The 15,665-nt window shown below is 40.1% G+C and overlaps 1 protein-coding gene across 1 annotated transcript in view; it reads left to right on the forward strand.

The window, feature by feature from the left end:
* LOC451720 (integrator complex subunit 4-like protein 2) overlaps positions 1-15,665 on the forward strand; it is a 115,775-nt gene that overhangs the window by 12,647 nt on the left and 87,463 nt on the right. Inside the window, 1 exon segment of the mRNA XM_063815929.1 lies at positions 13,600-13,671. Coding sequence (XP_063671999.1) covers positions 13,600-13,671 — 72 coding nt within the window.

Below are 15,665 nucleotides of genomic sequence, written 5' to 3' on the forward strand. Positions count from 1 at the left end.
TTGTGCCCAGGCTGGTCTTGAATTCCTAGGCTCAAGTGATCCTTCTGCCTTGGCCTCCCAAATTGTTGGGATTACAGGTTTAAGCCACTACTCCCAGCCCCAGAATTTCTTAATATAGAAAGAAATAGTTCACTCTCCTGTTCACTTTTAGAACTAGAAAGAATCTTATAATTCTATTAACCCTACTAGGAATTAAGATAGCCGGAGCCTAGAGAAAAAGGAAAACAATTAAAAAAAAGTTTTTCCCATTTATGAAGCACTTGTTATGTCCTAGTTCAGGAGGCTCAAACCCCCAGGCTGTGGACCAGTCCTGGTCCATGGCTTGTTAGGAACCAGGCCACACAACAGGAGGTGAGTGGTAGATGAGCAAGTATTACTGCCTGAGTGCTGCCTGCTGTCAGATCAGCAGCTGCATTAGATTATCATAGGAGTGTGAACCCTATTGTGAACTGAGCATGTGCGGGATCTAGGTTTCATGCTCCTTGTGAGAGTCTAATTCCTGATGATCTGAGGTGGAACAGTTTCATCCTAAAACCACCCTGCTTCACCAGCCTGGGCAACACAGCAAGACCCCATCTCTATTTTTCAAAAAATAAAATTTTAAAAAATTTAAAAAAATGTTTTTTAAATGCTGTTATCATTTTCTAGATGAGAAAACTAAGGCTCTGAGGAGTTAAGTAAGTTAAGCTTATACAGACAGAAAATTGTAGAGTGAGGTCAGATCCTGATCTTGCATCTTTTAGCCTGGTACTTTTCTGTTTTCTTTTTGAGGACTCAGCACATTTATTGAAAATTTTTAACTTTTGTGGCTCACGCCTGTAATCCCAGCACTTTGGGAGGCCAAGGTGGGCGGATCACGAGGTCAAGAGATTGAGACCATCCTGGCCGACATGGTGAAACCCTGTCTCTACTAAAAATACAAAAATTAGCTGGGCGTGGTGGCGCACGCCTCTAGTCCTAGCTACTTGGGAAGCTGAGACAGGAGAATCGCTTGAACCCGGGAGGCAGAGGTTACCCGGGAGGCAGAGGTTACCCGGGAGGCAGAGGCGCAGTGGCTCACACCTATAATCCCAGCACTTTGGGAGGCCAAATTGGGCAAATCACTTGAGGTCAGGAGTTTGAGACCAGCCTGGCCAACATGGTGAAACCCCATCTCTACTGAAAATACAAAAACTAGCCTGGTGTGATGACACACCTGTAGTCCCAGCTATTCTGGAGGCTGAGGTGGGAGAATCACTTGAACCTGGGAGGCAGGGGTTGCAGTGACCTGAGATTGTGCCATTGCACTCCAGCCTGTGCAAAAGAGCGAGACCCTATCTCAAAAAAAAAAAAAAAATTGTTTAACTTTTAAGGGATAAAATTGTTTTGTAATAGAGTGTTGGCCTAATAGCCTTATTTTATATCTGTGTTACCTTGTATGTGTCACTTGATATTAGTCTCAGTTTCCTCATCTGTTAAGTGGGGTTCTAATATCTCTCATATTTACCTGACAGTGTTGTCATGATGCTCAAATGAGATACAGTCTATGAAAATGTTTATAAACTAAAAAGTACTATACTATGTAGGGTGGATGGGGGCATAGTATATAACTATATGTGTGTGTAAGTATCTATAAAAATTTGTATACGTGTCACAGCAGGAAAATCTGTGATTCTTTTTGGACACTTCCCCTTTGAGTGCCCCCAGCCCTGCCACTCTTGGTGAGACTGTTGGCTGAATGCTTTGTTTCTGACTGTACTGGACACTGATCCAGTGATAGCTTTAGTCCTGTGACCAGTATTTATGGGAGTACTTGCTGAAACCTGTGTGAAGCATTTTCATGAGATATAGTAATGGATGATTGGAGTATTTCCACTCTTGTGCATATTAGAGTTAAACAAGCCAGCTGTTACTGATTTTATTTCTGAATTCATATTTTAAAACTTTCTTTTGGGTTATGAATGTTTTAAAATTCAGAACAGTCTAATCATTCATCAGTTCCTTTCATTAGGCATTTACAGAGGATCTACAACGAACTCTAGGTGGGAGTGGGGAAGAGAAAGATGTTTTAGAGGAGTAAATTAATGATATATCTTTACCTGAATAGGCAGTTTTAAAAAGTAATCCTTAAAGTAAGAATCATTCAAAATTTTCAGTTTTGTACTCTATAGGATCTGAAATTTATTTGCATAAAGTTGTATGTATAGCATATGGTACATTGAAAGGATTTCTACTTGAATGACTCTAACTTGAGTCACATGCCTTGTGTTATAATTTCATGTTAAATCCGAACAGCTTCAAATTATATAAGTAATTATGTTTGTATTCAGAAATAATAATCATTCTTACCTTGCTGATAATAATAATTACTACTATGTATAGAGTTCCTGGCCTACTAAATGAGGCATTTTTAGTCATACATACACACATAAATACACACATATTCACACATAAATATTAACCCACTTCTTTATATACAAGCACACATGCCTAACTCATTTGCATACTTTTGCAAGTAACTTTTAATCTTTTTAAACTCTCTGAGGTAAATGTATTACTTATAAATAACAAAATTAAAATTTAGGAATGTGGTATAATTTTTCTGAGACCACACAGATAGTAAATGATAGATGAGGACTTCAAACTTCATAATCTAAAGCCCATGTATAATCCTTTCCTGGTGAGTATCCAGTTACACATTGGGATTGGCCAGTTAAGGCCCTGCTGGTTTATTAGTATCTCTGTGCAAGCTAAGAGGTAAAGCTGCCCTACTCCAGCTCTCCAGTAGATAAACCTGTGATCAAGTGATTTGTGTATAATCTTTCATTAAAAATTAATTAATTTTTAAAAATTGACACATTGGTTGAACTAGTTTACAGTCCCACCAACAGTGTAAAAGTGTTCCTATTTCTCCACATCCTCTCCAGCACCTGTTGTTTCCTGACTTTTTAATGATCGCCATTCTAACTGGTGTGAGATGGTATCTCATTATGGTTTTGATTTGCATTTCTCTGATGGCCAGTGATGATGAGCATTTTTTCCTGTGTCTTTTGGCTGCATAAATGTCTTCTTTTGAGAAGTGTCTGTTCATATCCTTTGCCCACTTTTTCATGGGGCTGTTTGTTTTCTTCTTGTAGATTTGTTTGAGTTCATTGTAGATTCTGGATATTAGCCCTTTGTCAGATGAGTAGATTGCAAAAATTTTCTCCCATTCTGTAGGTTGCCTGTTCACTGTGATGGTAGTTTCTTTTGCTTTGCAGAAGCTCTTTAGTTTAATTAGATCCCATTTGTCAATTTTGGCTTTTGTTGCCATTGCTTTTGGTGTTTTAGACATGAAGTCCTTGCCCATGCCTGGGTCCTGAATGGTATTGCCTAGGTTTTCTTCTACGGTTTTTATGGTTTTAGTTCTAACATGTAAGTCTTTCATCCATCTTGAATTAATTTTTGTCTAAGGTGTAAGGAAGGGATCCAGTTTCAGCTTTCTACATATGGCTAGCCAGTTTTCCCGTCACCATTTATTAAATAGGGAATCCTTTCCCCATTTCTTGTTTTTGTCAGATTTGTCAAAGATCAGATGGTTGTAGATATGCGGCATTATTTCTGAGGGCTCTGTTCTGTTCCATTGATCTATATCTCTGTTTTGGTACCTGTGGCGATTCCTCAGGGATCTTGAACTAGAAATACCATTTGACCCAGCAATCCCATTACTGGGTATATACCCAAAGGATTATAAATCACGCTGCTATAAAGACACAAGCACACGTATGTTTATTGTGGCACTATTCACAATAGCAAAGACTTGGAACCAAGCCAAATGTCCAACAATGACAGACTGGATTAAGAAAATGTGGCACATATACACCATAGAATACTATGCAGCCATAAAAAAGGATGAGTTCATTTCCTTTGTAGGGACATGGATGAAGCTGGAAACCATCATTCTCAGCAAACTATCGCAAGGACAAAAAACCAAACACCGCATATTCTCACTCGTAGGTGGGAATTGAACAATGAGAACACATGGACACAGGAAGGGGAACATCACACACCAGCGCCTGTTGTGGGGTGGGGGGAGGGGGGAGGTATAGCACTAGGAGATATACCTAATGTTAAATGACGAGTTGATGGGTGCCGCACACCAACATGGCATATGTATACATATGTAACTAACCTGCACATTGTGCACATGTACCCTAAAACTTAAAGTATAATAAAACAAACAAACAAAAATTGACACATTGTATATATGGGGCACAAGTTGATGTTTTGATACACATTTATGTTGAATATTAATCCAATCAGGATAGTTAGTATAGTTATCACATCATACATTTATCATTTCTTTGTCTTGAACTTTCAACAGCCTCTCTTAACAGCTATAATCATAGTCACCTTTATGTGCAGTTGAACACCAGAATTTATTTCTCTTAATTGTGACTTTGTATCTGTTGTCCAGTCTCTTCCCATTCTCTCCTACTCCCTCCCCTCCCCAGTGTCTGCTAACCACTGTTATACTCTCTGCCTCTATGATATCAATTTTTTTCTGACTACTTTAAGTTCTGGGATACATGTGCAGAACGTGCAGGTTTGTGACATAGGTATACATGTGCCATGGTAGTTTGCTGCACCCGTCTACCTATCATCTACGTTAGGTATTTCTCCTAATGCTGTCCCTCCCTGAGCCCCCCACCCTCTGACAGTCCCTGGTGTGTGATGTTTCCCTCCTTGTGTCCATGTGTTCACATTGTTCAACTCTCACTTATAAGTGAGAACATGTGGTATTTGGTTTTCTGTTCTTGTGTTAGTTTGCTGAGAATGATGGTTTCCAGCTTCATCCATGTCCCTGCACAGAACATGAACTCATCCTTTTTAATGGCTGCATGGTATTCCATGGTGTATATGTGCCACATTTTCTTTGTCCAGTCTATCATTGATGGGCCTTTGGGTTGGTTCCAAGTCTTTGCTGTTGTGAACAGTGCTGCAATAAACATACATGTGCATGTGTTTTTATAGTAGAATGATTTATAATCCTTTGGGTATATACCCAGTAATGGGATTGCTGGGTCAAATGGTATTTCTGGTTCTAGATCCTTGAGGAATTGCCATGCTGTCTTCCACAATGGCTGAACTAATTTACACTCCCACCAACAGTGTGAAAGTGTTCCTATTTCTCCACATCCTCTCCAGCACCTGTGGTTTTCTGTCTTTTTAATGATTGCCATTCTAACTGGTGTGAGATGGTATCTCATTGTGGTTTTGATTTGCATTTCTCTAATGACCAGTGATGATGAGCTTTCTTTCATATGTTTGTCGGTCGCATAAATGTCTTCTTTTAAGAAGTGTCTGTTCATATCCTTCACCCACTTTTTGATGGGGTTTTGTTGTTTTTTTTTTTTGTAAATTTGTTTAAGTTCTTTTTAGATTCTGGATATTAGCTCTTTGTCAGATGGATAGATTGCAAAAACTTTCTCCCATTCTGTAGGTTGCCTATTCACTCTGATGATAGTTTCTTATGCTGTGCAGAAGCTCTTTAGTTTAATTAGAACCTATTTCTCAATTTTGGCTTCGTTGCCATTGCTTTTGGTGTTTTAGTCATGAAGTCTTTGCCCATGCCTATGTCCTGAATGGTATTGCCTAGGTTTTCTTCTAGGGTTTTTATGGTTTTAGGTCTTATGTTTAAGTCTTAGATCATGCAGTATTTGTCTTTCCATGTCTGGCTTATTTCACTTTACATGATGTCCTCCAGGTTAATCGATGTGGCAAATTACAAGATTTTATTCTTTTTTTATTTTCTTTAAGTCAGGTTCTTGCTCTGTTGCCTAGGCTGGAGTGCGGTTCCACGATTGCACAGTCATAGCTCACAGCAACCTCAAACTCCTGGGGATTCCAGCCTGGACAACAGCGAAACTGTCCCTAAAAAAAATTAAAAACCAGATTGTTCTTCTTTTTTGATGTAGCCATTTATTGCTGTATACTTATCTCTTAGAACTGCTTTTGTTGCATACCATAGGTTTTGGTATATGTTTTAATTCTTGCTTGTGAAGCGTGTTTCTTCTAGGCAATGTATACTTAGATTTTGTGTTTTAATCTATTCAACCAATGTATACCTTTTTTTTTTTTCTTTCTTTGAGACAGGGTGTCTGTCTCTCTGTTGCCCAGGCTGTAGTGTACCTTTTAATTGAAGAACTTAATCCATTTATATTCAAGATTTTTTTCTACTTCTTCTTCTTCTTTTTTTTTTTTTTTTTTTTGTTGTTGTTGTTTCTTTGAGACAGGGTCTCACTCCATCACCTAGGCTGGAATGCACTGGTGTGATCTCAACTCACTGCAACCTTCACTTCCTGGGTTCAAGTGATTCTCGTGCCCCAACCTCCCCAGTACTGGGATTACAGGCATGTGCCACCATGCCCAACTGATTTTTTTGCATTTTTATTAGAGACGGGTTTTGCCATGTTGGCCATGCTGGTCTCAAACTCCTGGCCTCAAGTGATTCGCCTGCCTTGGCCTCCCAAGGTGCTGGGATTACAGGCATGAGCCACCGTGTCCAGCTATATTCAAGATTGTTATTGATAGATAAGGTCTTATTCCTGCCATTTTGTTAATTACTTTTTGGTGGTTTTGGAGATCCTTTGTTCTTGTCTTCCTTTCTTGTTGTTTACCTCTGATTTAGTGGTTTTCTGTGGGGCCAAGCTTTGTTTTCATTCTCTTTCTTGTTTGTGTATCTGCTGTAACTTTTTTCTACATAGACTATAGAGTCTTCAGTTAGGCTGGTGTGGTGGCTCTTGCCTATTATCCCAGCACTTTGGGAGGCTGAGGCAGGCAGATCGCTTGAGCTCATGAGTTTGAGACCAGCCTGGGCAACATAGTGAGACCTCGTTTCTACTAAATAAAGAAAAAAGAAATCAGCCGGGCATGGTGGCACACACCTGTAGTCTCAGCTACCCAGGAGGCTGAGGTGGGAGGACCACTTGAGCCTGGAAGATTGAGGCTGCAGTGAGCCATGATCAGGCCACTATGCTCTAGCGTGGGCATCAGAGTAAGACTGTCTCAAAGGGGGAAAAAAAAGTCTTGCAGTTACAATAGAATGTTTTAAGCTGATAGCAACTCAACTTTGGTTACATAAAAGGACCCTAGGTTTTTTCCCTCCCCCCTTCAATTTATATTTTTGTTGCCTTAATTTTCTTCTTCATCTGTTATGTGTTCCTTAGCTACTATTTGTAGCTGTTGTAGTTTTTGACCATTTTAAATTTAACCTTCATACTAGCAGATTGAATATTTTATATGACATATTGTATCACTGCGGTTTGATCTGTTTGATTTATGAGTTTACCTTTACTGGTGAGTTTTATACTTTTGTGTGTTGTTATGATAGTGATTATTGTCCTTTTGTTTCTAGTTGTATCATTCAATACCTTGAATATATTAATTCCATCCCATTCTCTCCTGGTCTACAAGGTTTCTACTGAGAAATCTATTGATAGTAATGGAGATTCTCTTGACAATTTTCTCTTGCAGCTTTGAAAGTCTTACTCTTTGACTTTCGATAGTTTGATTATAATGCACCTTGGAGAGGATCTTTTTGGGTTGAATGTAAATGCGAACCTTTGAACTTCCTGAATCTGGATGTCCGTATTTCTCCCACTACTTGGCAAGTTTTCAGCTATCATTTCATCAAATAGGTTTTCTGCGCCTTTCTCTATCTCTTCTCCATCAGGCAATCTTCAATGCAAGTATTTGTTTGCCTATTGATGTCCCATATGTTCCAAGGCTTTCTTTTATATTCTTATTTGGTTTTTTTTTTCCCTCTTAATGGGTTATTTCAAAAGACCCGTCTTCAAGGTCAGAAATTCTTTCTTCTGCTTGATCCTAGTCTATTGTTGAAGCTCTCAATTGTATACTATTTTTATTTTTTTCATTGAATTCTTCAGTTCCAAGATTTCTGTTTGGTTCTTTTTTATGATATTGATTTCTGTTGAATTTCTCATTCGGATCATGAATTGTTTTCCTGATTTCATTTAATTGTTTGTCTGTATTCTCTTGTATCTCACTGAGTTTCCTTTAGATCACTATTTTGAATTCCTTTTCAGGCATTTTGTAAGTGTCCTTTTCTTTGGGGTCTGTCATTGGAGACTTTTTTCCTTTTTTTTTTTTTTTTTGAGATAGGGTCTTGCTCTGTCACCCAAGCTGAAGTGCAGTGGCATGATCTCAGCTCACTGCAACCTTCTCCTCCTGGGTTTAAGTGATCCTCCCACCTCAGCCTGCTGAGTAGCTAGGACTACAGGCGCATGCCACCACACCCGACTAATTTTTTTATATTTTGTAGAGACGGGTTTTGCCATGTTGCCCAGAATGGTCTTGAACTCCTGAGCTCATGCTATCTGGCTGTCTTGGCCTCCCAAAGTGCTGGGATTACAGATGTGAGCCACTGCCTCCAGCCAGGAGACTTAACCGTATTCCTTTGAGGGTGTCATGTTTCCTTGATTTTCGTTTATCGTGTGCAAGATACTGGATGTTGATATCTGTGCATTTAGTAGCGTAGTTGCTCTTTTCAATTTTATTGAGTAGCTAGTATATAGTAACAGTCTTTTTCTGTAGATGGTTTTAGGGTATTAGCTGGGTATGGTGTGTTGCCTTTGGTTCTGGGTGGACTCAATGGGTGGTGTAATAATCCTTGTCAGCTTCAGCTGTAATCTTCAGCTATAATCCTAGTCATTGATGTTTGCAATTGCCTCAGTTGCCTAGGCTGTGGGAGTTTGTGATGGCAATGCTATAGATGAGGGTACTGAGCTGATTTTTGGCCAAGACATGTACAGGCTAAAATGGCTGCCAGGCTGTCTATCTGGTTTTCCAGGGAGGCAGTAGTTACTGCTGTGGTGGCTGTCGTGCTGGGCTCAGGCCTTTGCTGCAGCGGCCTGCTGGGCAGCTCTGTGGCTACGTAGGGAGATGGGGCTACTGCCTGGTTGGCTGTTGCTTTGGGCTAGGCTCAAATGCTTTTGTGCAGTGGGGCTGGGCAGTTTGGCAGCAGTCTATGATAGGGGGCCAGGGCTACCACAGGACCAGGTGGACTGTGTGCTGTGGGACTGTGGGACTCTATTATCGCCTGTTTTAGGGGACAGGACCACTGAATTGCCAGCTATCAGGCAGGGCGTGGGCAGGTGGTTCTGTGATGGGTTGTGAGGAAGTAGGGCTGCCACAGGATTGGCTTTTTGGCTGAGTACTGGCGCATGCATACTTGGCAGCCCAGATGGTTGTATGGAACAGGGGTGTTGGGTAAAGCGCTGCCAGCTGTCTATTTGATGGCTTCCTTGCTGTGCAGGTCTGCCTGTTTTCTGGGTGGTTGGTAGCGCTGTGTGGGGTCTGATGCTGAAATCATCGTCACTCTGTTTGACCTAGACTCTATGTGGATGGGGTTATGGTTCTGCAGGCCATCGTGTGATCACGGTAGAATGATGACTGGTTCTCAGGGATGAAGAGAGTCAGTTGCTACTGGTCCCCAGGGCAGGATGCACACTAGTAGTGAGTCTAGCTTCAACTTGGTGCCATGCTACAGCAGCTTAGGACAAGGTGGGCTCCCACTCTGAGGCAATACAGCTGAATGATCTCTTGGCTACTCTCCAGACTGGATTTGTGGCCAGTGAGGACTTAAGGACTCTCCTTTATCAAGAATTGCTGGTGCCTGTGGCAGCAGTGGGGACCACTGATAGGTATCTCCAGCTTACTTTTTCCCTGTAAGAAGCTCCTCTGATTTTAAGCTGATTTTGGCAAGGGAGACAATGTGGCAGGTAGGAAGCCTCGCTCCCTTCCCTGTGGTGCTATCCTGAGGCTTCCATGTTCCACAGGGATTTTGCCCTTTCTCTGGTGCTCTGCAGCATATATCTACAGTCATTTTAGTTGAAATATAGTTATTTGTTATTTTGGTCTCTTTTTGTTGTGGGTGATGTGTGCCAGGTAACTCTGGTAAGCCATTTTTTTAAAACAAATCTGCATACAGACTGAGTATCCAAAAATGCCTGAGACCAGAAGTGTTTTGGATTTTGTTTTGTTTTGTTTTGTTTTGTTTTTGGATTTTGGAATATTTTATTTGTATTAGACTTACTTGTTGGGCATCCCAAATCTGAAATATGCTCCAAAATCCAAAATCTGAAGTGCTCCAGTGAACATTTCCTTTGAGCATCATGTTGGTACTCAAAAAGTTTTGGATTTTGGAGCATTTTGGATGTCAGATTTTTGGAATTGGGATGTTCAACCTGTATAATCTTTAGATCACCTGTTCAGCAAATCGACAAACACCGAGGACAGTTTCTGTCTTCAACGAAGTTGATAGTCAGGTAGCCAGGGATAGCTAATCAGTGAATAATAATACCTGGTACTGGTAGGAAAGAGCACCAACCACAACCACAGAAGCCGTCTTGGAGGAGCTGATCTCTGAACTGAGTTTTCAAGGATAAGTAACTAGGTAGCAATGCAGAGAAAGAGAAAATATGAGCAGGGATATAAAAGCAGTACATTATCATGCATAGCAATATACTAAGCTGCAATATCATACTAAACTACAAGCAGTTTAGTGCTTTCTAGTTGGGGGGTAATGTTCAATATAGGGGATCTGTAATGAGGTAAGTTGGAGAGGAAAACAGAAGCCAGGTTCTGCAACAACTTAGCTTTGTAGCCTCGAGTCTATCTTGCTTAAAAAGTGAATAGTTTCCAATCCCTTTGGCTTATAGCAGTATGAAAAATTTTCTGATATGTGTTATATCAGAAAATTCAAAACCATGTAAAAGAGGTTAGCTTTTACTTATTTATAACTGCCCTCTTTGTGGGGCAAAGAAACTTGAGGTCCCAGTAAGCAGATTCATGGGACTATTTAGAATACAGTCACTACTTTTATAAGCCTTAAGAAGTCATTGACCTTAAAAATTACAACATTTTCAGGCTGTTAGGTTATAGACTTTTATGCCTGTAAGTCTGCCCATGACTGGTCTTTCCCAGGGTAAATGCAGATATTCCTAGTTAGTGGCAGTTTTATGTCTGATGTACTTATCACCTAGTTGCATAGACTTATGTTATTTATACCAGTTGAGCAGTTTTTGCTCTTCAAGCAGGTGTGATAATTGTTAAATATCTTGTATCTAAATTTCACATACATTTAATAAGGCTCTCAAGTGAAATGGTTTTCTCAGTGTTAAGTAAGGTTTTCGTAGCATTAACTACCTAAATTTAGGTTGTTAAGTAGTGCTAGTAGTACAGTTGGAGAGATTCCATCTTAATCTAAACATGTTTGTCTTGGTTAAAGTATACCAGAATGTAGCTTTTTTTCTCATTGGTGAGGTGCACTTTATAATGAACTCATTATCTTTTTGGTCCAAATCTGTTTCTCTATGTTTTCGTAAGTGATACTATCATCTGCTAAGTCATGAACCAGAGGAATTTGGGAATAGTTTTTCTATGTCTTACATCCATTGAGTCACAACTCATATCAGTTCTTCCTTCTTGACATCCCCTAAATCCATCCCTTCTCCATTTCCACTGGTCCTGCAGTAATAGACATCTCACCATTTTTCAAGTGGATTACTATGCTATAGGACTCTGTGTTTGTGGACTTAAAATGGAAAGCTTCACCTATTCTTAGGTGACATTGAAAATTTATTTCAAGTAATGATATTTAATTTTGGGGGGCACAAATTTGCATAGTACTCCCTCTGTGCTGCTGTGTGGGTTGAGCGTGCAGCTGAGGGCACTGGAGGAGGGCACTGGGAATTATGGATGAAGCAACTTACTGTGAAGTCATGAAAACTTTTATTCTAGTAGAAAAAAGCCAACAGCTAATGCTGGTGGTAAAACTAGAGAGAGATTTAGGAGGTCTTAAGCGTTTATAGTTCTTATTTATAAAATTGTTGTTGGGATTTAAAAAATGGATGTTAGATATGACATTGACTCAGATCTATGTAACAAAAGAAAAAGTGGTTTTGAAACTACTTTAGTCAAAATAGTACAGCAGTTGTTTTTGTGGAATCATACGAAAGGTGTTAACTTGAGTAAGGACATTCCCCAGGAACATGTAATTTTCTATGAAAAATTTGATTAGAGAAAAGATCTGAGCCTGTATAAGCATTTCCACATTTATTAACTTAGGAATTAGAGAAGATCTCAGATAAATTTCTTAACGTCTAGGACCTGCTCCAACAGCCTCTGAAACTAGTCTTTTTGCTTTCATTTTGATTCCTTATGGTCCGTTAGTCATACTGTTGCAAGATGGGCTTTATGAAATATAAATCTATGTTCTCCCTTACTTAAAATGAGTAAGTTGCCTAATCTCAGCCTCAGTTGTCATCTAGAAAATGGGGATGAGAGGTATATGGGATTATTGGGAAGAATAAATTGGAAAAATATAAGTAAAATATTTTATACATTGTTAAGCTCATTAGATGTTTAACAGGGATTATGTAATAATTATTTATAAGGCAAACCCCTTACTATGGCAAATAAGGCTCTTTATTATCCTATCTGTACTGCCTCATTTTCAGGAGCCCTATCTTACGTTCCATTCGTAAAACCACTTAATATTTCCCACTTGGCATTTGCACTGTGATTTTCATTTCTCCAAGTATACCTCTCCCTGCCTGTACCTTAATACTGCTTGTTCTCTCCATTCCCATGGCATCATTCATAGATATGTATTACAGCATTTCATACCATATTGCAGTAAACTCTTTTCTTGTCAGTTTCCCTTACTAGTCTGTGAGATTGTTGAGTGTACAGCTGTTGTCTTTTTATTTTTGTATTCTTGTTCCTGGTAACTGTAGACATAGAATTGAATGGTTGCTAAATATTTGTTTAATTGAATGCATGAATGAATGAACAGATGAATGGAAAGAAGAATGAAAAGGAGTGGAGAGTAGTCGTTAAGGGAAAGGATTTTGGAGCCTGGATTTATCTCCTAGCTCTGGAATTTATTCTTTGTGACCGTCAATATGTTATTTAATCTTTTTGTGTCTTTTCTCCATATACAAAATGGGACTAATATAGTATTTACTTCTCAGGGTTATAGTGAGGATTTAAATGAGTTAATATACGTCTAAAGCCCTTAGAATAGTACATGACACATAGTGGCCGGGCGTGGTGGCTCACGCCTGTAATCCCAGCACTTTGGGAGGCCGAGGCAGGCAGATCACCTGAGGTCAGGAGTTTGAGACTAGCCTGCCCAACGTGGTGAAACCCTGTCTCTACTAAAAATACAAAAAATTAGCTGGGCATGGTGGCGGGCACCTGTAATCCAGCTACGCAGGAGGCTGAGGCAGGAGAATTGCTTGAACCTGGGTGGCGGAGGTTGCAATGAGCTGAGATCATGCCACTGCACTCCAGCCTGGGTGACAAGAGCAAAACTCCATCTCAGGGAAGAAAAAAAAAAAAAAAAAAAAGCACAGTAGGTGACACATAGTAAGCTCTATTTAGGTGTTAGCTGCTGCTAATATTTTTATTTTCCTGCTGATTCAGAACCCATAGCATCTTTACTGTCATGAATAATATTATCTTTATGCACTTAAATTGGCTATAGACTGAATTTTAAGATAATGTTCAAATCATAAAAGTTGTTTTATATGCTCTGGATTTTTCTTTTTATAGGGCTCTATGGAGCAAGTCAGTTCTCATTTCTTGGAGCAGACCCTTGATAAGAAGCTGATGTCAGATCTGAGGGTACCTTTTATTCTTTGTTGTTTAAACTGGGTTTCTGTAACCAATGTAGGGGGGCAGTATTGTGAATTGTGTTGATTTAACTTAGCAGCATTTGTTAAATTAATGTATGATAACTGTATTACATTTTAATTTAAAATCTTAGTAAATTGAAGCAAATAACAAGTGACTTCATTAAATTTCGTATTATTGTAATGAAATACTTTGCACAGGTTATGCTTTACAAAAAAGAGGCAAGATTAATTTTCTAAGCCAGGTGCAGTGGCTCACACCTGTAATCCCAGCACTTTGGGAGGCTGAGGCAGGTAGATCACTTGCGGCCGGGAGTTTGAGACCAGTCGGGCCAACATGATGAACCCCGTCTCAACTAAAAAACAAAAATTAGCTAGGTGTGGTGGCATGTGCCTGTAGTCCCAGCTACTTGGGTGACTGAGGCAGAGAATCACTTGAACCCTGGAGACCAGAGGTTGCAGTGAGCCGAGATCGCACCACTGCACTCCAGCCTAGGCAACAGAGTGGGACTCTGTCTCAAGAAACAAAACCCAAAAAACAACAACAAAAAACCCCCAGAAAACCCCAAAAGATTAATTTTCTATTTGTTAGGAACTACAAAGGCCCATTCTCATTTTGTGAGATGGTATGACATTTTAGGACTCCTTTTCAGCAGCAGTTACCATGGAAGACTGAGTAAAGCCTTTCTCCAAACAGTAACAAAATACCCCGCACCCCACGCCATTTTTTCTTCTTTTTTTTTTGAAACTGGGTCTCACTCTGTTGCCCAGGCTGGAATGCAGTGGCACAATCATTACTCAATGCAACTTTGATCTCCTGGGCTCAAGCATTCCTCCCACCTCACCCTCCTGAGTAGCTGGGACTACAGGCATACCTCACCATGCCCAGCTAATTTTTTTTATCTTTAATAGAGATGAGGTCTTGCTCTGTTCCTCATGTTGGTCTTGAACTCCTGAGCCCAGGTAGTCTTCTTGCCTCTGCCTCCCAAAGTGCTGGGATTACAGATGTGAGCCATTGTGCCCGGCCCCAAATGCCTCTTATGAAATGCCCTTAAGCTTTGATTGTGATGGTTCACTAACGTGGTTTGCAGAAGCAAATTTGAGTCTGAGAAAATAATATGTACATTCATTGTTAGTACCTCAATTTTGAAATTATAAAAGTGATATTATAGAGTTGTAGAATTTTTGATAAGGGAAAGGAAAACAATTTACCCATATGCCTGCTACCCTAATATAATGACTTTGATCATTTTGGTATATGTCTCTCAGCTCTTTTTCTGGTGCATAGTTTTTTTGTTTGTTTGTTTGTTTGTTTTGTTTTGTTTTGCTTTGCTTGAGACAGGGTCTCGCTCTGTCGCCCAGGCTGGAGTGCAGTGGTGCGATCTTGGTTCACTGCAACCTCTGCCGCCCAGGCTGGAGTGCAGTGGTGCGATCTTGGTTCACTGCAACCTCTGCCTCCCAGGCTCAAGTGATCCTCTCACGTCGGCCTCCTGAGTAGCTGGGACTACAGGTGTGTACCACCACACCCGGCTAATTTTTTGTAGTTTTTTAGAGGTGGGGTTTCATGAGAGGCTGATGTATAAAGCAGAGTGCCAGGTCATTCATTTGTGATGAGAACTGTCATCACAACTGTCAAGTGGACTGGATAGACTAACCGGTATATTCCACCTTAGGCAATCTCTGTGTAAAGTGAGTTTACTAGATTATTTAGTGACTGTACTGTAGCTGAAATAGAACGCAATGTTGCCAAATAGAAAAATACTTTTACTGAGACTGAAGATAATTTTTTTTTTTTGAGGCGGAGTCTCACTCTGTCGCCAGGCTGGAGTGCAGTGGCATGATCTCGGCTCACTGCAACCTCCACCTCCTGAGTAGCTGGGACTACAGGCACGTGCCACCACGCCCAGCTAATTTTTGTACTTATAGTAAAGATGGAGTTTCAACATGTTGGCCAGGATGGTCTCAATCTCCTGACCTCATGATCAG

Source organism: Pan troglodytes, chromosome 6, assembly GCF_028858775.2.
Source record: "Pan troglodytes isolate AG18354 chromosome 6, NHGRI_mPanTro3-v2.0_pri, whole genome shotgun sequence".
NCBI classification, from domain to species: Eukaryota; Metazoa; Chordata; class Mammalia; order Primates; family Hominidae; genus Pan; species Pan troglodytes.